This window comes from Nilaparvata lugens, chromosome 4 (assembly GCF_014356525.2).
Source record: "Nilaparvata lugens isolate BPH chromosome 4, ASM1435652v1, whole genome shotgun sequence".
Classification (NCBI taxonomy): domain Eukaryota; kingdom Metazoa; phylum Arthropoda; class Insecta; order Hemiptera; family Delphacidae; genus Nilaparvata; species Nilaparvata lugens.
The window spans coordinates 75,332,778-75,357,078 of NC_052507.1; the positions used below are offsets into that span (position 1 = coordinate 75,332,778).

Below are 24,301 nucleotides of genomic sequence, written 5' to 3' on the forward strand. Positions count from 1 at the left end.
CAACGGCTTCCTTATCTCAGGTAGACCTACAAGCTATCTCGGCTATCGTGAAACAGATAATACAATCTGAACTGTCTCCTACTTTCTTGAGTGATTTTGAAGAAATTAAGAAATCCGTTACTTTTATATCGTATGAATTCGATAGTCTTAGGAAGGAGCTTACGAACTGTAAAGATGATTTGAAAAAAGTTAAAAACGAAAATGCCTCTCTAAAAATGAATATTTCCTCTCTAGAAAAGCAAGTTTCCGATCTCGAAATGTACAGTCGCCGCGATAATGTAATAGTCACTGGTCTCCCAGAAACTAAAAATGAATCAATCCATGAGATCTTCGATTCATTATCAAAAACACTAAAAAGTGATCTTACCTGTAGGGATTAAGTTCAGGACATAGATTACCGGTTAGGGAAAGGGAAATTGTAAGCCTATTATTTTCAAGTTTGTAAGGAAACAAGACAATTGGCGTGGATGTCGCAGTTCAAAAAATTATCTGCCTTGGATCCTGGTTTGCCTGGAATCTCCACAAAAACGGTTAATAAATCGTTACCGGATGGAAGAGTAAGCGTTTTTCATCACCTGACTCAATCTGTCATGAATTTGCTGAAGGAAACGAAAAAGGTCGCAGCTGACAAGCATTATCGTTTCGTCTGGATAAACGATGGCAAGATTCTGGTGAAAAAGGATGAGGGTAGGAACAACAAAACTTTTGTCATTGACAATGTAGCGGACCTGCAAAAACTATAAACTAATATGAACCGTTTTTAACTCATAAGTTTTAATTTTCCTCCTTTCTTATGACGAATATTCAAGATATCTTTGCATTATATGATTCTGAAAATAATACAACTGAAGTAGTTGAAGATTATTTAAATTATGTACCACAGTGTGAGGAGAAAGAGATTCACTTTTTAAATATATATTCAATGAATATCCGTAGCTTAGGTAAGAACTTTGATGAATTCATATGCACTCTTGAAAACTATAAAACTAAGCACGACATAATATTACTTACAGAGACTGGTGTAATGTTAATATACCTTTATGTATAATATACCGGGTTATAAAGTAGTGAATAAGAACTCTATTTTGAATAAATGTGATGGCCTATGCATATATATAAAGGACTCTTGAGTTTTGATATATTAGATTGCAATATTAGAGAGTGTAATTCTATAGTATTAACGTTGTAACACCTAGTGGTAAAAGTTTAAATATTATAGGGATATATAGATCTCCAAATGGAAATGTATCAAACTTTCTGGAGAGTATGGATGAGTATTTGAGTAACATTCCGGAAGATGTCGATGTTGTTTGGCAGGAGATATAAATTTAAACTTATGTTCAAATGATAAAATGACTAATGATTATTTAGATATAATGAACGGAAAGGGTTATAAACCTTATATTACCGGGCACACAAGAGTAACAGAGAATTCTAAATCATGCCTAGATCACATTTTTCTTAAAAATTCTGATAAAATTATTAAGTATAAAATAGGAAAATATTAAAAAAACCAACATAACGGATCACTTTTCCGTTTCACTTAATTTGGGATATATGGGTAACATAAACAGAATAAAAAGTAGAAAAGTTACTTACAAAAAATTAGATTACATCAACTAAAAGAATGTCTGTCCCAAGAAAATTTGTTTTCCGAATTCAAAGATAATAACTGTGAGGTAAATCTGATGGTATCATCTTTTGTGGATACACTGAATAAGTTCATGATGCATCCTCTAGGGAGATAACAATATCACACAAAAACAAACCTTGAAGCCATGGATGGTTCCAGGACTAATTAACGCGATCAATAAAAAGGATAAAATGTACAAAAAACTAAAAAAAGAGCCATTTAATAATAAATTAAAAGAAGATTTAAGATTGTATAAAAACACTTTGAATAAATTGATAATTACAACAAAAATAGCTATTATACAAATGAAATAAATAAAAATAGTCAAAACCCAGAACTCTCTGGAAATGCATAAATGATATTATAGACGAAAGTAATCATGCTAATGAAGACATAAAATTGGAAGCATCGACATTGAACAGGTTCTTCGCGGAAGTAGGTATGAGACATGCAGAAGCTATAGATATCAGTAGGAATGAAGAGGTTCTGCAATTTAATAACTATGGTACCCTTCAAAACTCATGGTTTCTAACTCCAGTTGAAGCTTCAGAAGTAGAAGAAGTCATATCTAAATTGAAAAATAATGCTAGTCCTGGGACAGATAACATTCAAACTTCACTTTGAAACAAATTGCTCAGTATATAGCGGCGCCTCTAGCTGATATTACTAACAAAATTTTTGTAACAGGTACTTTCCCTGATCACTTCAAAATTGCAAAGTTGAAACCAATATTCAAAGGGGGTGACAAGACTAAACCAATAACTACAGGCCAATCAGCCTTTAAGCAATTTAGCTAAAATTGTTGAAAAACTTATTAAACTACGGTTAATCAACTTCTTAGACAAATACAATGTTATAGAGAAACAGCAATTTGGTTTTCAAAGAATAAAAGCACAGAAGACGCATTGTGTAGTTTTGTGAATCAGATTAGTAGTAATTTAAACAACAGAAATAAAACCATGTCAATATTTTAGACTTATCAAAAGCTTTCGATACAATACCACATGAAACCCTTTTCAAGAAATTACAAAAAATAGGAATAAGGGGAATTACTTTAGATTTATTCAAAAGCTATTTACAGGATAGATCCCAAATATTGTACTTAAATTCACAGAAAAGCACCTTAAACCTCAATTCTTATGGCCTACCTCAGGGTACAGTCTTATCCCCTGTTTTCCTCATCTATGTTAATGATCTTTTGAAATTAAAATTGAAAAATGGCAGGATGTGTCATTTGCCGACGATACAGCAATAATCTTTAATAGTGCTGATTGGCGGAGCTTGTTTAGTAATGCAGAAAGTGATCTATTGACAGTAAAAAGATGGCTTGACATAAACACCATGAGTTTAAATATAAATAAAACAAAATACATAACTTTTTCACCAAATTCAACAGGAAAACCAGAAAACCATTTCAAGCTGAGACTGCATTCACTTTGCTCAAATCTTCAAATATGTAACTGCCCAGAAATAGAAAAAGTGAATAATACTAAATATCTTGGAGTAATAATTGATGAAAACTTGAAATGGCAGCCTCACATTTCTTTTCTGTGTAAAAAACTAAAATATATTTCTTATAAATTCCATAAAATTACAAATACTGAATTTAAATCACTTAAAAACTGTTTATCATGCCATTGTTCAATCAGTTTTACAATATGTTTAGTAATATGGGGTGCTGCATATGATGTGCACATGGAAAATCTCTTCATCATTCAGAAAAATATAAAAGACCATCTTAACAAACCAAGGTTATACCCAACAAATCTAATTTTCAAAGATTTTGATGTTTTTACCGTGAGACAACTCTATATCAAAGTCCTGTTAAAGTACCTAATGAAAAATAAAGTATCTCCCAAAGCTGAACAAGAACCTTATCATTTCAGACCAGCTGTAATAGAGAAATACAAAGTTTATCCTACAAAACTTTCATTGATCAGAAGGCAGCTTATTATACGAGCAGTAAACTGATCAATGAAATACCTTTTGATTTAAATTTAAAAATTAATAAAAAAACCATGAAAGAGTGGATTAAGAGGGAGTATTTCTTTTCCTTATCAAGCATAGCATTTTAAATAGTTATTCATTGTTTTTTGATCTCTGTATTTTTTCTGCTCTTGGAATGTTTGTTTGATTTTGCTGATTCTATTGTAATTGTTTATTTATCAGTTGAATTTAAAACTAAATTTTTAGAATTATTTTCGAAATATTATTTATTTTTTTTTTTTCGTTATTTTGCAACTCTCACCAGCGGGCAAAGAGTTTTTTCTTTTTGCTGGTGATGCCTAGTTTTAAAAATATTTTATTAAGAGTAAAATCATATATTATTCTTATTTTATTTAGTTTTATAATATTTTGTTTACAAAATGAAATATGTTTATTGTTTTTATATTTTTAAAATTGGTCAAATTATGAAAAATTTGTAATATATGAATATAATTAATTTATGAATTGGCAATAAATAATAAATAATAAATAAATAAAATAATTTGAAATAATACGTTCTGTGTATCAGTAAATAATATATACAATGCTTTTTGCGTCTATGCTTTTGTACTCCGGAGCGAAGCTGTTGCCCCGATATTAATAGATATCATGTTATTATTATTGTGTGTTTGTAGGAGAGAGAAACAGCGACAAGAACAACAGCTGGCGGGCTGGCATCAGATGATTCGCGCGGCGTGTGCGAGTGGACAAGGCGAGCAACGGACTCAGTCAGCGTGGAGCAACAGCTGTTGCAATTCAACAACTGCAATTGCATGTAGAGACGAGATCACCAGGAGATCCCCCACGCCACAAGCGCTTGTCAAGGTCAGTTGCTGTAGGACTTCCTAATATACTAGTAGTTCTGGGAACAGAAGACCTCACGCAGTATTCTCATCCCAAGTACCTGATTGAAACTATAGACCTTATGGAAATCAGCAATAGACTGGCTTCTCCACACAACTGTGTAATCACTTGTCAGCTGATTTATATGAATCTATCTATTATAAGGTTATAGTTTCAATCAGGTACTTATGGATAAGAATATTGCGTGAGGTCTACTGTTCACAGAACTACTAGGAAGTCCTTTTATTTATATAAAAAGCGAAATGGCACGACTAACTGACTAGTTCTGCGAGTGAGTGAGTGAGTGAGTCAGTCAGTCGACTGACTCACTCACTCACTCATCACTCGCAGAACTAAAAATCTACCGACCAAAAACGTTCAAATTTGGTAGGATGTTCAGGTTGGCCCTTTAGAGGCGCACTAAGAAATCTTTTGGCAATATTTTAACTCTAATGGTGGTTTTCAAGGGTTTAAAGTTCGTCTTTTAGCATGTATATTCTTCTTAGTCCTCTTAATTATAATTGAAAAATGTTCATACCATATGTTAATATAGCTATAATCTAGAGAGAGTACCTCTTCGAAACAGTTGGTCACTGGTAACTAAATTAATAATTTTGTCAGGTTGCATTAATTTGAGTGACTTTGTTAGGTTGGCACAAGTTGAATATTGAAATGCATTTGCGGAGAAATTGATTGGGCACTGCTTCTTCAATCAGAGCTATTCCTGGGAATATTATATTACAGCCGTCAGGCTCGCTTCGCTCGCCCATACGTTTTAGCCAGACGTTTAGTCTGGACCCCCGACTGGATCGTTCCTAACATATGATAAAAATGAGTCAAATGGGAAAATGCAGGCGAGCGAAGCGAGCCTATGATCTCATTCTCGGACGATCCAGTCGGGTGTCCAGGGGGCGGAGCTCCCGACTGACGGATACGGGGAGCGAAGCGAGCCTGACGGCTAGTAATTCTATAGTCTGAATTTTACTCTACTATTTGCGCATGAAGGAGGCTCCTTTTTCCTTTTATTATCCTTGAAATGCAAAATTTCCAAAAACCTTGTTTACACGTCGACGCGCAATTAAAAAAGGAATCTGTCAAATTTTATGAAAATCTATTACCGCGTTTCGCCGTAAATGCGCAACATATAAACATTCAAACATTTAAACATTAAGAGAAATGCCAAACCGTCGACTTGAATCTTAGACCTCACTTCGCTCGGTCAACTATAGTGAGGTCCACGTTATAATGGCAGTGCAGAAAGATAGGAGAACAACGTTGCCGATCCTCTGTCTTGTCAATGCCTTCTATATACGGTAGCTGATGCAGGTTTATTGATGTAATATTAACGGTTCATCCTCGTTTAAAATAATAAATTATATTTTTTATTGAGCATTAAATCATATTTTTCAATAATTTCATAATGAATTTTCATAACTAACTTTTTGTGTAGTTGAGAAATTGATAGCGTGGTAATATTATTAATGACTGAAAAAGTCTAAGAAATTGTCAAAAACCACAGATTTATTGATACTTAGAAAGACCGGTTCGGTTATTACACCATTGTCCAATCTCTAATGAACTGATAAACTCAGTTCAGTAAATTTACATTCTGATAAAATTCAGATCGTTCATCAGAGATTGACAATGGTGTATAACCGAAAACCGATCTTTCTAAGTATCAATAAATCTGGTGGTTTTGACAATTTCTTAGTCTTTTCATAACTAAGATGAAATATTTTGTGTTAATTTCAATATCGGGGCACCGAGCTTCGCTCGTTATTTTATTTATGATAACAGAACACACAATTCTCTAAAATGATCGTGTTTTATTTCACAGCTGGCTATACGTCATCTTATGAATTTCGGGGATGCGATATATGATTTTTCACATACTCACTCGCTCACTCACTTTTTTACTATCATAGCGGTTTCAGCCAATGATGAATTATCCTTTTAATGTCGTTCAGCGAGTTTTCCCAAGGATGAGACCTAGTGCAATCAAATTGTTATATAATAAACTACTATGTTCCAAATTTCGTGAAAATCGTTAGAGCCGTTTTCGAGATTCGTTAAACATACATAGCCAGATATAAAATAACCAGATATATAAATACAGAAATGCTCGCTTAATATAATAGGATACTGGTAAGGTCCACATTATAATGGCAGTGGAGAAAGATACGAGAACAACGTTGCAGATCCTCGTTTTGTCAATGCCTTCTATAGACGGTAGCTAATACAGGTTTATTGATGTAATATTAACGGTTTATTCTCGTTAAAATAATCAAATATATTTATTAAGCATCAAATCATATTTTTCAAATTTTAATGAATTTCCAAACTAAGATGAAATATTTTGTGTATTAATTCTATATTGTGTGCTGACCTTTTTAAAGGTGATAAAGAAGATAATTTTGATAAAATTTAGAATTTAGAAATAGGCCGACACATCTAGAAAATACCTGAATCTATACCTAATTCATGCAGGTGAAGTGCTAGAGTCAAGAAAACTTCAATTGAATCTTGCCATGCCTGTTTAATAGGTTTATACTATAGAATAACACTACAATTTGAATAATTGAAAAATACAAACAGCTTCAATAAACATTGGCAACTAAAATCAAACAACAGAAACAACAATTTCATGTTACTTTGTTGACATTCTTCATCTGATTCGGGGGGCATTACTATCCCCTTTTAGATAGCAATACGTCACAAAACCAAACAATATCAGTCATCAAATAACAAGTTAATTTCAACATAAAATTACTCAAGAAAGAAAAGCCGTTGAACCCAAGTTTCGTCGATAGTAACCCATATAACCCAATTCATAATAATTTTGAATCCCCACTTTTGATTGACATTCTCGAATGAACCTTTGGTTCACTACACTGCACTTTCGTTGGTCTGTACGTTGCTTTATCGTCGGGGTACAGTACCTTGTTTTGGCGCGTGAACTTTTACCGGTTGAATTTGGCTTGACGGCGACGTCCTCTTACGTCCCTAGACTGTCGTCTGAATGGGTGTCTTGAAGTGGGGGTACATAAGTTGCGGAACCAAAGGGGTGGTAGTACAAGAAGTTGGTTTGGGGACACACATGAACCGCTGTAAATAAATGTATTACAGCATAATTTCTAACTCTTCCTACAATTCATAAAAGCTAAAACAGGAGTTTATTCTGTATTAATTTAGATTTTATCTTGACGTTCTGATTTCATTCTCAAAATTCAACAGATTTAAAACAAATTTACTTACCAGAGTGTCATTAATATACAATGCAACATTTATGAAAACCCCGTAATAAATTAATATAATGCTTTTAGAAAATGAATACTTCATTAATTATGATGTTAAACGTTATATAAATTGATATAATACTCTAGAAAAGGAATAATTCAGATTGAAATGATGCTAACTTATATGATCTTTTTCGTTGGTTGCGAAATCGAATATAATTTTCATATAGTAGCTCGGCTAGTATTGTTGGAAACTTGTGCGCTAGCCAACATTTATTTTATTTATTATTTATGAACTATAGGACGCCAATCCAAGTGTAAACAACGGGCATTCGCCCAAAACTGCTCAGAACCTTAATTAAAATGAACATTCCAGAGTTTATGATTTGATTACCTACAAATACAAGTCCAAAAACGAGTATCAACTAGAATTATGAATTTAACCAAATAAAACAAGACACTTTATAACACAATAAAAGAAAAAAATATTGAAAATTTCACTTTAAGGTAAAAATAATGTGCCTTATAAGATTCATCTTGTAGATAGTTTTACCTTTAATTAAATAAAATTAGTAGGCACATAGAAATAATTTAAATTGTATTAAAATTTGAACATTCATTAATATTAATTTCCTGGAAAAGAAAAACTTTCTTCTTCGTCTATTAAGATTTCTATCATAAAAATTTACTAAATCATTCGAAAGCCTTAATGACTTAATGACTTAATGAAAAATATAAAATTATAAAATGTCATAAACTCAATATGAACATAATCTTAAAATTTCATTCCAATTTAAAGGCTATCTTCCTGACTTTCAGCAATACTCTACGATAATATATCTCCAGAACAATAACTCAAATGTAACGTAACTGAAACTTTCTATACTTCTTTAGAAAAAATTTATAAGTATCTTCCATCACTAATAAAATCAAAAGGATTATTCTCAATCAATATTATTAACTTGAAAAATAACAGGCTTTGTTGATAAAATACTCTTTGATTGAAGTTTCAATTAATTAAATTCCCTAAATTATATTTTAACCTTATTTACGTACCTTAGCGGTTATTTGAAGAAACAATTATTCGTACATGATGAAGAAACACAATTAAACTTTTCAGGACATGGCACTACTAGAAAATTTAAACTTAATAAAAATAAAACTAGCTCCTACATTAACTAATTATATAAACTTATAAACTTGCCCAAAAAGGGCGAAACATAATGACTACATCTTTACTCTCGTAGTGTTCCTAGCAAAGTGTCCTCCGAAACGTAATCTGGTCTCGCGACTGGGGAATCCCCCCACTACTGTATTTAGAAACAGGTCTCCTATTGGGCGAAGGGAATCAATTTGACCAATCGTCGCGTGGCTTCTAGAGCCTTTGGACCAAATAGTAACTGCAAATCGGTAGTTTGTTATAATTTCCATGCTTTCTGTTTTCCAACTTATCGCACACTATATGTCGCGACAGGAAGGCTAAGTTTTAGAGATAATTCCATAATCTACATTCCTCGACGACTCGGAGCCACAATTTTTAAATATCTATCATGGGAAACTCGAAGTCATGGCCTTCATAATAGAGAGAGAAAATAATTTATTCGCTAACTCACTTACAATAATGGCTCTAGTCTATTGCGTATTAAATTTACTATTATAACTTGGGAAAAGGCCTGAATTAAAAGGAGTGCTCGGCACAATGTTGAAAGACGATCTGGCAACAGAGCAAAACGAGTAAGAGATAGCGCTATCCGCTTTGTTGAATGATAGACAAGGATAGCATACCATTGTTAATCAAACACTTCCATTATAACGTGGACCTCACAGGTCCGGTATATCTGAGTCTAGAAAAAAAGTGGCCGTTGTAGTCTCAGAGGAATTTCCACAAGAAAAAATCACTAATCGGCTTGTTTGTGAGGGTTTAAAGCTGCGTTTACCTTTACACAAAATTTATTACAAAATGTAATAACTTAATCCTTATCGATTCTATTAGATTCACATAACTTAGGCTATCATATACATTATGAACTGTGAATTTTTTATATGAAGGGGATATTGGACAAACTTTACCATAGATTTGAGTATGGAATAGAATAATAATTTGTAAATTCTTATAGGAAAGCTATATTGGACAAACTTTATCATAGATTAGTATGGAATAGAATATAATTTGTAAATTCTTAAGGAAAGCTATATTGGACAAACTTTATCATTTATTTGAGTATGGAATAGAATAATAATTGTAAATTCTTGTAGGAAAGCTATATTGGACAAACTTTATCATAGATTTAGTATGGAATAGAATAATAATTTGTAAATTCTTATAGGAAAGCTATATGGACAACTTTATCATAGATTTAGTAATGGAAGGAATAATAATTTGTAAATTCTTATAGAAAGCTATATTGGAAAAACTTATCATAGATTTAGTATGGAATAGAAAAAATTTGTAAATTCTTATAGGAAAGCTATATTGGACAAACTTTATCATAGATTTAGTAATGGAATAGAATAATAATTTGTAAATTCTATAGGAAAGCTATATTGGACAAACTTATCATAGATTTAGTATGGATAGAAAATAATCTGTAAAATTTAATATTTTTCCACCATACTGTAAAAGTTGGCTCTTTCTCCACAATACGTTTCTCATCAGTACGTGGTGAATTCGAGTTTTACTAATTAACAAGCTATTCTTCATTAATATTTTATTGAGAAGTAATTTTCAGAATTTAAATAATTAGATTATTCCTTCTACAAAGCTCTTCTCTTCTACAATGGGTTGTTGAATGCAGTCTTATTCTCATGATAGATATTATCCATTGCATATATTGTGAGATATATTGAGATATATTATTGTTGTCTGCTTTGTGAAAAAATTAATATTCAAACAAGTCTTTTTCTGTTTCAGGCATATAAAAGATGTAATTCAGAACAGGGGCAGCAACTCTTCTCAAAGATATTCCTGTAAGTAGGCTACAGTTTTCGTTATTTGTCTCAAAATTGGTTTCATCTCTATTTGGTTGTCTGAAATATCTTACTTCCATTCACCACTAGCAGGAACCCGTGCTCCGCAAGGTTCTGATTAAAAACTTGACAAACTAAAAGTTGACGTAATGAAATCTTGAAGAATTAAAAGTAGGCCTATAACCATCCTTGATAGATAAAATTGATGTGCAAAATTTCAAGTCAATCAGTTCAGTAGTTCAGACGTGATGATGCGTCAAACATAATTTTCCTATTCCTACGTGTATAAGCCTATTTTTCCTTTATTATAAATATAGATAAAAATGAAGTTTTCATGTGAGCTATGAGGTTAGTCCGATGAGCGATTTCCGATAAGCGATTTTGGGGGTTAGCAGTCCGCTAAGCGATCCATTGTTCAGAATAACAATGATGAAGGCTGACGCTATGAATGGGAGGTCTGGGGTGTCATTAATCATCAGGGACAGTGACGGAGGAAGGCCACAAGCGTATGTGTATACTATATTATATTTATGATGATTGAATCAGTATCTACCACCTTCCATAGAAAGGAATCAGTAATAATAATTGTTAAGCAAAGATCGAATAGCTTTCTGCTTCGAACAGTTAAAATTCATTCATTATAGCCCATATATATTTATACATGAAAATTTACAATTCCAACAAGTTATGTCAATCATCTGTATTCTTCAAGTGGATGAGTAACACTACTGCAAATAGATATGAAGTATCTCACAGATATCAAGAAGATTTAAGATCAACTTCACATCTAAAGCAATCTACAGTCATAAGCAATCACGAATTTTAATTTTATGCCAATCTACAATCTTTATAGTTATAGTACCGTATATAAAAGCGAAATGGCTCCCACATTTTATTCCACACATTCCATACAGATTCACATAACAGAATAAAATTCGTTTTCCTCCACCTACTGTCAAAAGTACTTACTTTACTCCCCGAAACATGATACTAAAGTGTCACTTTTTCGCTCTCGGTACTAAAAAACAGAAAAACTCCCTAGGGAGTAAAAGTGACTCCATTAAATAACATGGGGAAGCATCTCTATTTTAAAAACGTACATGTGGAATAGGTCAGAAGGTCTAAGCTCAGATGAGAAGCATATAGAGTAGTCATTAAACCAACTAAATTCAATACCTCAACCCGACATTTTGGTCGATATATAAAATTTATGTTTGTATGCTGAATTATTATTACAAACTTCATATCATATACTAAAAAAATGTATATATTTTTCTTTTTCCATGTTATTCAAAATATCAGCCAACGAATATTACTTATTAACTAATCAAATTTGAAACGGGAACTTCATCATAGCTGTAGTTTTGGATGTCATTGTTGTTACAACTTTAGCCGACAGATAGTGTTGTCGGAGGAGAACTGTGATACAGCCAGCTGTTTCTGTTTACTTTTTAGATTATGTTGTAACACATGTTTGGTCACATACGTTTTTAAAATTTATTTTATTAGCAGTTTTTATAAAAATGTAGGTGGAGGAAAAATGTTGTGTATATCACGAGTGAAAAATGTTTTTTCTCCCTCAGGAAAATTGTTGCCCTCGGCTTCGCCTCGGGCTTCAAACTTTTCCCTCAGGAGAAAAACAGCACTTTTCACTCTAGATATACAAATAAAACTATTTCATGGAAGGTGGTGGGTTCTGAAGTTCTGATTCAATCATTATCATCAATAAATCGTATTGCGAGTAAACACACGACACTACCCATTTAGCCTTCCTCTGTCACAGTTCCTGATGATTAATGACACCCAAGTCCTCCCATTCTTAGCGTTTGCCTATCCTTATTGTTATTCTGAACAATGAATCGCTCAGTGGACTATTTTTTGCTGAATCGCTCATCGGAAATCGCTCATCGGACGACACCGAGCTATGAAGTGTAGATAGTTATTATTTGCCATTTCATGAATCACATTTTTCTTTTCGAAAAATTAATTACTGTCACAAATTTATTGGACTGAATAAGAATATTCATTTTTGTACAAAACACTATGTAATCATGATCATGGAGGAAAAACTAGGCTGAGCCTGTACCACTTCTCTCAAAAATTTTGATAAATAAGGCAATGAAAAATTATATTTCAAATCCTATCAAGTAGCAATCGACTGGTAATTGATAGTTACCATAGCATTTTATTCTAACATTGTAACATTGTAGAGCTCAAGCATTAGCTTTTCTGGGAGAGCTCATATTTCAATATTAAAATAAAAGAAAACATCGTTGAATATGTTTTTAAATTAGTTTAGATTATAATTAGTTATCACATTATAAGAATGTTTTTTTTCACTTGTTTGTAAAAAAAAGAATGGCAATAAAAAAATGATTGAATTTCTATATTATTAATTTCAAATTTTTTCAACAGATTGTTCGAAAATGCATTGGAGATTTGGCTGCAAGAAGGAAAATGGACCTGAACTAAGCCGTAAATTGCATCGATATTCACATCTAAGAACCAAATGTTCAACTTTCCAATGAATCATATTATTCTGCTGTTCATATTGAGTATCATAAAATGTCTTTTTCATTGAGTATAAAATATTGTATGAACATAGTCAAGTTGTTTATAGCCGTAAATTGCATCGATTTCACATCTAAAAACCAAATGTCAACTTTCCAAGAATAATATTGTTCTTGTTCATATTGAATTCATAAAAATAATATAATTTTTGTCATACTTACTCAATTGCAGCTGTTTTCCATGCAATGAATCAAGCCGGTAAACAGCTGTTTGCAGAACAAGAAAGCATGTGATTTTCATTACAGCATACTATACTGTAAAGAGATCATATGTTTTCTTTACAGTCGAGTATGTTTCCTAGTTCTATAGTTAATATAGTCCTATGTTAATATAATAACTCAAATAATTTAAGAACTCATCTGAAATCTTATATAGGTCTTTATTATTTTAATTGAGCTTGATGGGTCTGTCTGTTATGAACTAGGTGCTACGGGCTAGGTCATGTTTATAAAATGCAGTAACTCGAGCATAAGCAGGTAATGGTTTCTGTTTCTCAGCAATATCATTCTTTCTCAGATAAATATGACAAAAAATATTGTTCGTAACTTGTACGGTAACGTATTTACCGCATTCGTATGATAATTCTGCCCTCAACTACGTTTCGGGCAGAAACAATCATACTTATGCGGTAAATTATCGTTACCGGACTTGTGACGTAAAGTACTATTACATCATTATGTTGAACACCATGTCAATAAACTGCTCGTAATTTATTGTGATAACACCGTCTTGGTCCAGATCATGCAGTCTAAACGATGCAGTCAATGTATGCAATACAATACACATCTGTATGAAATCGTCAAATAGTATGGTATTGTTGCCAAATCTGTCAAACTTTCTTACAATCGCTTCAACCGTCTGTTGGGAAATTCGATATCCAAACGTTTGCAAGGCGGTTTGAAGTTCATTTTTGTCGATATTCCCCGATCCATCCTTGTCAAAAGAACGGAAACAGTGTTGCCAATCAATCACATATTTCCAAAGTGCTCCAAAATCCTGGAACGAAACTGTTCCTCGGTTTTGCTTGTCGAACATGCCTATCATCAGTTGAACAGTTTCCGTTCTGAACGGAGCCCATGTCCCGTTGGTAAGTGCTTGTTGCAATTCCTGCGCTGTTATGTGACCGCTTCTATCTTTGTCTACTTTTTCGAATATTTTTAATAAGAATTCTTGATCAGGCATCACTGAGTTGAAAGCCATTTGTTTGATTTCTTCAAAATGAACGTCAGTATGTTAAGACAGTGGTTTTTTAGAGAATCGTTATTATTGTAACAAAATTTTACAAAAATATCGAAATACAAATAATAAGACTACAAAAAATTAGTTTGAAACAGCTGTTTTAAAAATCTCTAGTAACTCAGCTTGACTGATGATTTCTAGGTTCTGGTCACACAGAACCTAGAAATTCTAAAGATTTTGTATGTCTATTTATATCTTGGATTGCATAAAGCTGCGTTTACACCAAAGTTAATAACAAAATGTTATATTTTTTAAAATGTATGAATTCAGGGGTACTTTCTTGTATTTATAAAAAAGAATTATAGTACCCTTTACAATTAATAGAATATTAAAAAACAAGAATACAAATTGTAACTACTAGTTTCGGTGATCACAACATGATCACGGATGTTGTGATCAACGAAACTAGTAGTTACGTTACAATTTGTACTCTTGTTTTTTAATATTCTATTAATTTTAAAGGGTAGTATAATTCTATTTTATAAACAAATGGTTAATAAAAAATAATGGTTAGTTGGACCTGACAAATCAGACGACCTAGGGTCGTTCGAATAACTGGAGACTCAGATCAAGGTGAGCCGAACCCAAATAATGGGAAAAAAGCAAGAGGAAGAAGAAGAAAGAAATGGTTAATAACTCAATCCTTTGTCAAGTTCTGTTCAATCTAATAGAATCTGGATTAAGTTATTAACAAAATGTTAATAACTGGGTTTTGGTGTAGACAAAGATTAAGGTATCAATATATAGATATAAGATCGCTCTCTATGTGACCTAAGATAATTAATAAAATGGTTGTTTTTAAAATGTTTAATTTCACATTTACAGATAAATAGTAATCCAAATTCATATTTTTATGAAGTAAATGATAGCTGTGTTGTTATTGATTGAAAGTATTATAACTTTAATTGAGTTGAAATGGAAGTAGTTGAACTTTACCAAACCTACAAGTTTGAGAGTCGCGAAAAATATTTGGCATTGAAATGGAAGATATCTCACGTGGTGCTTTATTTATCTTGCAGTCTGATTGGTTTTGTTGGCAGCGCTGTAGTGCGTATATCAGAGCGCAGTTTAGATCAGGAATGCTTGTTTTACAGCAAAATAGTCGCTGAAAAAGATGAGGTTGAGGAGAAATGGTATGTGTTGCCCAGTCACACAGTTTGGAGCAAGCATCACTGCTACGGAATTATGTTTGTTTTTACCATTTCCTTTGTTTATGGAATGATATGGACGGTGTACTTTTTTACTTGCTCTGTCAGTCAGTACAGATACAAAATAAAGCGTTTGGAAAGTTTTCATGGGTGAGTACAAGAAATTACTGAATTTAACAACATATGATTCAATCATTTTTCATTTTTGAATGCGCATATAGAAATTAGTAGGTTATTAGCATTAGGTTGTTAATAATTATTGTTTTTAGATTGTAATGTACAATATTCGATAAAGTATAGCGGCCCTTGCATGCAGACAACAGTCTATCACAAGGATTGACAATGGTTGTCAAGATTGCTATATAGTAAGGTCCATAAGCTGGGTTTACACCAAAGTTATTAAGCGAGCAATTTCTGTATATCTATAGCCTATATATAAAAGCGAAATGGCACTCACTCACTGACTGACTGACTGACTCACTCACTCACTCGCAGAACTAAAAATCTACCGGACCAAAAACGTTCAAATTTGGTAGGTATGTTCAGTTGACCCTTTAGAGGCGCACTAAGAAATCTTTTGGCAATATTTAAACTGTAAGGGTGGTTTTTAAGGGTTCAAAGTTTGTCTTTTAGCATGTATATTCTTCTTATTCTCTTAATTATGATTGAAAAAAAGCCATACCATATGTTAATATAGAACTTTAATCTAGAGAGAGTGCTTACCTCTTCGAAACAGTTGTTAACTGGTAACTAAATTATTAATAATTTTGTCAGGTTGGCATTAAGTTGAGTTGACTTTGTTAGGTTGGCACCAAGTTGAAGATTGAAATGCACTACTTATCGCGGAAAATTTGATTGGGCACTGCTACTTCAATCAGAGCTATTCTTGGGAATATTATATTTTACTAGTCGTCAGGCTCGCTTCGCTCGCCATATCCGTTTAGCCAGACGTTTAGTCTGGACCCCCGACTGGATCGTCCTAACATATGATAAGAATGCTCAAATTAAAAATGCAGGCGAGCGAAGCGAGCCTGACGGATGGTCTGTTTATATTTTTATATATGGTTATTTATGTTCAACGGATCTCGAAAACGGCTCTAACGATTTTCACAAAATTTGGAACATAGTAGGTTTATGATAAAGAAATTCGATTGCACTAGGTCTCATCCTTGGGAAAACTCGCTGAATGACATTAAAAGGATAGCCTAATTCATCCTTGGCTGAAACAGCTGAGACTTTCGTCGTCTGTGGATAGTAAAAAATGAGCGAGTGATTCTGTGGAAAATCAAAATATCGCATCCCCGAAATTCATAAGCTGACGTATAGCCAGCTGTAAAATATAAACACGATCATTTTAGAGAATTGTGATCTGTTTATCAATAAATTAAAAATAACTTGCGAAGCTCGGTGCCCCGATATTTAACATAATGTTAATAACTTAATCCTTATAGATTCTATTAGATTGAACGGAACTTGACAAACACATAAGTTTATCTTGTATAAGTTACGGAAGCCTCAGCTGACGTCTTTCACTATCTCTATGGAGACAGCTAAGATTATGATGTTGATTAAATAAACAATCATTCTTTGTCTGAGTTTAAATGAGACGTTTTATTCCTATCTACTTAACTGGTGCCGAAACCAAAATATTATCTAGTATTTTTAGTTGAAGTTAATAGGAATTTTCGGATAGATTTTGAAAATGCCAAGGAGGAAAAAGGAAATTGCATCAAATATTGAAATTACCGGGAAAGAACCACCACTTATGGACGTGAAATGTCTCATGAATTTGATCGGATCAATTCAGGAGTTCCAAGGAGAGGTAAAAGAACTTAGTCTATTCTTGGAGAGAATGGATGCCATCCATTCTCAAATTATTGACAGCAATTTTGATGAATTAACAACTACAAACCTGCATTCGTTTTTCTTGTCTAGAATAAGTACATCAATTATGGTTGATTTGGGAGTATCGTTCAGTTCATCTTGGGAGGATGTTAAAAAAGCCCTTAAAGAACGTTATGCAGGTGCAAGGAAATCAGTCTCTGCAATGGCAATGAGAGTGTTGGAATTGAATCGTGATTTGGGAGAGTCAATTGGTAGTTTTGCCAATCGGTTATCGCAATTGGTTAAAGAATTGAAATCGAAAGTTTTAGATTCGTGTAATACTAAAGAGGAAGGGGTATGGAGAAATAAAATCTATGAAGAGTTATCAATGGAAGTTTTGTTAAGAGCAGCTTCGGAGCGAGTATGTACGAGTGTGAAAATTGCAAAACCTCAGTCTTTAGAAGAGACTATTCAAATTGTCAAAGATGAGGAGTCTTATTGGAAAGAAGCTAGTCATAGACACTCAAATTGGAGAGTGGTTGAGAATAAGAGAAGATATTCACTTAATAGTAGAACCTCTCCTGTTTATGGTAACAGATCGAACCAGAAATGGAGAACTGATGTAAAGGGATTGGTTACTAATGGGAAAGGAATAGAAAGGAAAGAGAAGGAAATTAGCACGAAACGAGTGTTGGGAGTGTAGGGAAGAAGGGCATTTTGCCAGAGAATGTCCTTACATTTATAGAAAGGAAGTTACCCCAAAAAAGAATTTTGGAAGAAGAGAAGTCAATGCTTTGAGGAGGAAGGAAAATCGCAAAAAAATTTGGAAGGTAGTTCTGATGGAGAGAGTTTAACTCACTCCTCAGATAGTGAAAATAGCTGTTACCGTTATGAAAGTCAATATCGAGAGAAAAATGAAAAAGACTGGCCTGAATTGAAGGAAAATAAATCAACCAAATTATCGACAAAGAAAGGTAGGAATAAAGATTGAGGATTTCGGATGAGGAAGCAAGGAACAAAAAGTGGATTGCAAAAAAGGAGAGCTACCTATATTTTATGTGAAGAGTTGGGATGTTTATTGCTTGTATGATACAGGATCGGACAGTACAATAATTTCGGAAGAAGCATTAATAAAAATTGATCATAGTTTGAAAATAGAAGGGTGTTCTTGTGAAATGTTAACTTTGACAGGAAGAAAAGCTTTAAAAGGGGAAGTAGATTTAAATCTGTTTGGATTGATTGGTTTTAAAAAAATTATGAGAGTTCATGTATCAACAGAAATAATGAACAACAAGTATGATGTGATAATTGGTTGTGATATGATGAGAGATCTTGGAGCTGCTCCTATCAATATAAATGGTCAATGGATAATCAAGTTGGGGGATAGAAATTATAAATCGAAAAATTCAATTGCTAAAGAAAAACATTTACTAATGGGTTCCATTGTGAGAGGAAATTGTAATGAACAATTTATAGACAAGGAACAAGAAAAATTAGCATTCTATATGCTGGAAAAGTATAAGGACACTTTATATAATGAAGGAGAGAGTCTGACAACAACAGGGAGAGTTCAGCACTCAATTCAATTAAAGTCATCAAAACCAATATTTATAAAAGCCAGAAGGTATCCACATGCAATGAAAAAAATCATTAGAGAACACATTAAGGATATGCTAGAACAGGGCATTATAAAAAAGTCTATCTCTCCATTTTGTAATCCATTATGGGTTGTACCAAAAAAGTCTTCCCCTGGAGAACCGCCAAAACATAGGGTGGTTGTAGATTTCAGAGTTTTAAATGATCAAACAGAGTTGGAGAGATATCCCCTTCCAAGGCTAGAGGATATGATTGACAGAATGCACGGAGCTAAAGTTTTCAGCACTCTGGATCTAAAGTCGGGATACCATCAAATAAGAATGAATCCAAGGGACATGGAGAAGACAGCATTTAGCTTTGAGAGAGGACATTATGAATTTACAAGGATGCCTTTTGGGTTGAAAAACGCAGTACCAACGTTTCAAAGGCTGATGGATGAGTTTTTAGAAGACATAAATGAAGAAGCAATACAAATCTACATGGATGATATCATTGTGTTCAGCAAGAATCTCGAAGATCATAAAGCACATCTCACACAGTTATTTGAAAGAATAAGGAAGTTTGGCCTTAAGCTGTCAAAGGAAAAAACTAACTTGTGTCAATCTGAAGTGAAATTCATGGGTCATGTGATTTCGGAAAGTGGAGTTCGTCCTGACAGCCAGAAAATTAGTGCAATAAAAGACATTCCAATTCCAAAGAATTTGAAAGAGATAAAAACATTTTTAGGCATGGTCGGCTATTATAGAAAATTCATTCACAAATTTGCACAGATGACTGAACCATTAACAAACTTATTAAAAAGAGGTGTGAAGTTCCACATATCATCAGATGTTATCCAAGCAGTTGAAAAGTGTAAAGAAGCAATTTGTTCAACGCCTATACTTCAGTTTCCAGATCTTCAACAACCCTTTACATTAACAACAGATGCTAGTGGGGAAGCAATAGGAGGTGTACTATCCCAAAATGAGAAACCGGTTGCTTTTGCAAGCAGGAAACTTACTCCGGCCGAGAGGCGTTATAGTACAATTGAAAGGGAATTTCTTGCTATTGTATGGTGTGTTGAGAATTTTAGACCATACCTTTACGGAAATGAATTTGTGCTAAGAACAGATCACATGCCACTTTTATGGATGAATAAGCTGAAAGAAACATCCGCCAGGATAACCAAGTGGAAAGAAAAATTGGCTGTTTACTCATTCAAAATTCAACACATTAAAGGAGTAGATAATGTAGTTGCTGATTGTTTATCTCGGAATATAAATCCTCTACAAGTGAAGCAAATTAATTTGGAAGTGATGGAAAATTGCATTATAAATGATAAACGTAATCAAATAATTCTTGAAAGACAAAACTTTGGAGGTATAACAAAAACTACCCATCGTTATGGCCCAATTCATACTTATACAATTACAATTGGCCCTCAGGCGACAGATGATGAACTGAAACATACAATAAAGCAGTTGATGGTAAGGGGGAAAGTTTATTTTATATTTTCCAAGGAAAAAGATTTTATTGATAAAATTAAGAGCTTTCATAAAGATGAATGCTGGGACTCAAAAATACACTTGATAATTTGTGATAGACAAGTTAAAACAGTTGAAGATAGAAGAGAACAACAAGAAGTTGTAGAACAATATCACATTGGAAGGACCAACCATAGAGGGGAAAAGGAAACGTTGCAACACCTGAAACGGCAGTATTATTGGCTGAATATGGCCAAAACAATAAGAAATGTGCTGGGAAAGTGTGCAGCATGCAATATAGCAAAATATGACAGAAAGCCTTACAAGACGCCTCAGATGGTCACACCTACTCCCGCAAGACCAGCAGAAATAATTCAAGTTGACATTTTCTATTACAATAAACTGAAGTATCTTACTACAATCGATTGTTTTACAAGGCTTGCTTCTGCATGGATTTTAAAGAATAAAACAGCCAAGTGCATGGAACAAAATTTACTAGCATTTTTTGGGCTCTTCAATACCCCCAACATGTTGTTAATGGATAAAGGAAAAGAATTCGACAACAATCGGATCAAAAAACTTTTAGAGGAACTTGGTATCGACAGCCACTTCACTACAGTAGGACATCCGCAATCTCATGGAATGATGGAACGTTTACATAGCACGCTAACTGAACATTTGCACTTATTAGAAGTTGATAGAAACATCTGTGGGGAAGAAGCAATGGCAAGAGCTATTCTGGCATATAATAGTAGCATACATTCTTCAACAAATTTTTCACCATTTGAGTTAGTTGAGCATCCAGAGGAGCATAGAGAAGTGGAGAGAAAAATCATGAACGAGAAAGTTCGGAGGACAAAAAAGTATAATTTGGAGGTGGCTGAAGACATGAATAAAATAAAAGTAGGTGACATAATCTTCAAGAAAAATCATCACAAGAGAACGAAATCGGATCATAGATTTGTTGGACCATATGAAGTGATTGATCTACTACATAGGAACCGAGTGGAGGTAAAAAAGCAACACAACAATGGACGAGGTAGACATGAAATTGTGCATTTGAGTGAGATTAGAAGATCGAAAAGGAACTATAATGAAGATGAGTAAGGAAAGATTTCCAAAATGTTTTTATTATGTTGTTTTCCATGTTTTGTTTTTATGAGTTCTATTTACATCTCTATAATAGAGATAGTAAAGACTGGAGGGGGGTAGTTACGGAAGCCTCAGCTGACGTCTTTCACTATCTCTATGGAGACAGCTAAGATTATGATGTTGATTAAATAAACAATCATTCTTTGTCTGAGTTTAAATGAGACGTTTTATTCCTATCTACTTAACTTATATATGATAAGTTATGTTGAATCTAGTAGAATCGATAAAGATTAAGCTATTAACATTTTCTTAATAACTTTGGTGTAACGCAGCTTTAAAATGTCAGTACGGTATTTGATTAACATTGGTGATTTGGTGTTGCCATCTTTGTCTATCATTCAACAAAGTAGATAACGCTGGCCTTTTTTCAATTCAGTTTCTTTATTCCAATATAAAACACTGTACAAAATAAAATAGAATAATCTTGGAATGATTATTTCCCCGCATGGACTGCTGATCCGCGCGCGGGGCACCTACCTCTACAACGTTGCCAGATCGTTTTCTAATAATGTAGAAGTTTAACTGATTGTCAAAAAATTCAATCTCAATAATAAAAGTTAATTTTTTAAGCATTGAATTTTTTTTATTGATTATTTTAAACAAATTTGAGCAGTATGTTGTTACATAAGATGTATCGCTATAAGCTATTTTCTGTAGATGCAGTGGCAAGGCAGAGAATTGGCTACTCTGTTCTCCACCTTTTCCCATTGGCATTACAACGTGGACCTTACTATAGTAACTGACTAATGCAAACTTCTACAACTGCCAAGATATCAATTGTTTAATAGTTTATCATTAATTTCTGGAACCCCTGTATTTGAAATACAATAAATTTATCATTAGTACAACAATAATTTATATATCAGATATATTGAGATGACTTTAAACAAATATTATCTAATTCAGAAGGCAGTGGTAACAGAAAATTGGCAAATCTGTCGTCCTATTATCTACACTGACTTTCAATCACACTACAAAGATTTTTTTTTTTTTGAAAGAAACCTATGTGAAATAAAATAGATTTAGACAAAATTTATGTTTTATTTTGTCAGAATATAATTTATTTCCTTCAAAAACTAGTAGTTCTGTGAACAGTAGACCTCACGCAGTATTCTCATCCACAAGTACCTGATTGAAACTATAGACCTTATGGAAATACAGCAATAGGCTGGCTTCTCCACACATCTGTATAATCACTTGTCAGCTGATTTATGATGAATAATTCTATATCTGATTTTTACTCTAATATTGGCGTATGAAGAGGCTCCTTTTTCCTTTATATTATCCTTGAAATACAAAATTTCCAAAACCTTGTATATAACGTCGACGCGCATTGAAAAATGAACATACCTGACAAATTTCATGAAAATCTATTACCGCGTTTCGCCGTAAATGCGCAACATATAAACATTTAAACATTAAGAGAAATGCCAAACCGTCGACTTGAATCTTAGACCTCACTTCGCTCGGTCAATTATTTTTCACTGCATTTTTGTAGGACATTCAGAAGAGTGTAAAATTATCTTTCAATATTTACCCTGCAACGATAATTGATCCATTTATTCATACAAATTAATGTTTGCAGCTACGGACCTCCACAAAGATTGGTTCTTCCCGCACTAGTTTTTAATGTTGTAATGACTTTAATTTCTGGTCCTATAGCTATTGACGCATGGAATGGTCTTGTTGTTTTTTTTTCAATAACATAATGGAAATTACCAATTCTTACGGTAGTTTTCTAATGCATAGTATTTAGAGTAGGCTATTTATTGTCATGATAATAATACATTTCAGATAAGTGAACATTTGTAACATTTTATTTGTTTAGTAATTCTTTGTCATTTTGTTTTGTCTTGTTTTTGTGTGTTTTAATAAAATTGAAATTGAAAATACAGTTCACCTAAGAGCATTTCTATTCAAGAGTATTTACATTTGAAAGATTTAAGAACATTAAGAATATTCATAAGAATATAAACTTTATTAACATCCAGTAAACACCAATTTGAATAGCAGAGTTAGTTTATACTAATAAATAAAATTCCAGAAAACGTTACTAAGGATGAAATAACAGAAACCAAATTGAGATTGATAAAATCGTGGGTAAAACAAAACTATTTTTTTGAATTGAGAACTGAGTTGGATGAATCATAAATTTTGGCAATATTAATTATTTATTAGTGTGTAAAAATTATAAAAACTCGACAATTATTATATTATTTTTCTGTGCATTTATATTTTGTTTATCAAGTACTTGGATTATTGATAAAACTCAACATCCATCAACAGTATTTTTTTAATTTGTACTGTTGTTAGATTTTAAAAAATGTATTTCTTATTTTTAGAAGTCGTGGCTGGAGCTCAAGGCTTCTTTTTCCAGTCACGCCTAGTGACTAGTTGAAAAAAATATATAATAGTTGAAAAACTATGGTATTTTAATGATTATTTTTATTTGTAAAATATTTCTTGTGTTTGGCAATAATATCGTATTATACCCTCGATTCTTGATGTATATGTCCTTGAAACTCTCAAAATACTCCACACTTTTTCATTAATTTTCTTGGTAAATTTCTTCTCATCTCCCATCAGATCCGATGACATACCGTACTTGATATCCTATTAAGATGGAATAATAGATTAAGGTAC

At 32.9% G+C, this 24,301-nt stretch overlaps 2 protein-coding genes across 2 annotated transcripts; one reads left to right on the top strand and one right to left on the bottom strand.

Moving 5' to 3' along the window:
* Positions 1–13,641: 13,641 nt before the first annotated feature.
* On the bottom strand, positions 13,642–14,659 carry LOC120348841 (programmed cell death protein 6-like). Its single transcript, XM_039426451.1, has one exon. The coding sequence runs from the start codon at positions 14,434–14,436 to the stop codon at positions 13,903–13,905; it is 534 nt and encodes a 177-aa protein (XP_039282385.1). The 5' UTR covers positions 14,437–14,659; the 3' UTR covers positions 13,642–13,902.
* A 694-nt stretch (positions 14,660–15,353) lies between these two features.
* On the top strand, positions 15,354–23,377 carry LOC120350964. Its single transcript, XM_039426452.1, has 2 exons — positions 15,354–15,773; positions 23,244–23,377. The coding sequence occupies exons 1-2, from the start codon at positions 15,391–15,393 to the stop codon at positions 23,365–23,367; spliced, it is 507 nt and encodes a 168-aa protein (XP_039282386.1). The 5' UTR covers positions 15,354–15,390; the 3' UTR covers positions 23,368–23,377.
* Positions 23,378–24,301: the final 924 nt, after the last annotated feature.

What these genes read in the sequence shown, in the direction of transcription:
- LOC120348841 (XM_039426451.1), bottom strand. Translation starts at nt 14,436, where the DNA reads ATGGCTTTCAACTCAGTGATGCCTGATCAAGAATTCTTATTAAAAATA.
- LOC120350964 (XM_039426452.1), top strand. Translation starts at nt 15,391, where the DNA reads ATGGAAGTAGTTGAACTTTACCAAACCTACAAGTTTGAGAGTCGCGAA. An exon ending in CGTTTGGAAAGTTTTCATGG is followed by an intron (nt 15,774 to 23,243) that starts GTGAGTACAAGA and finishes TAATGTTTGCAG; the next exon opens with CTACGGACCTCCACAAAGAT.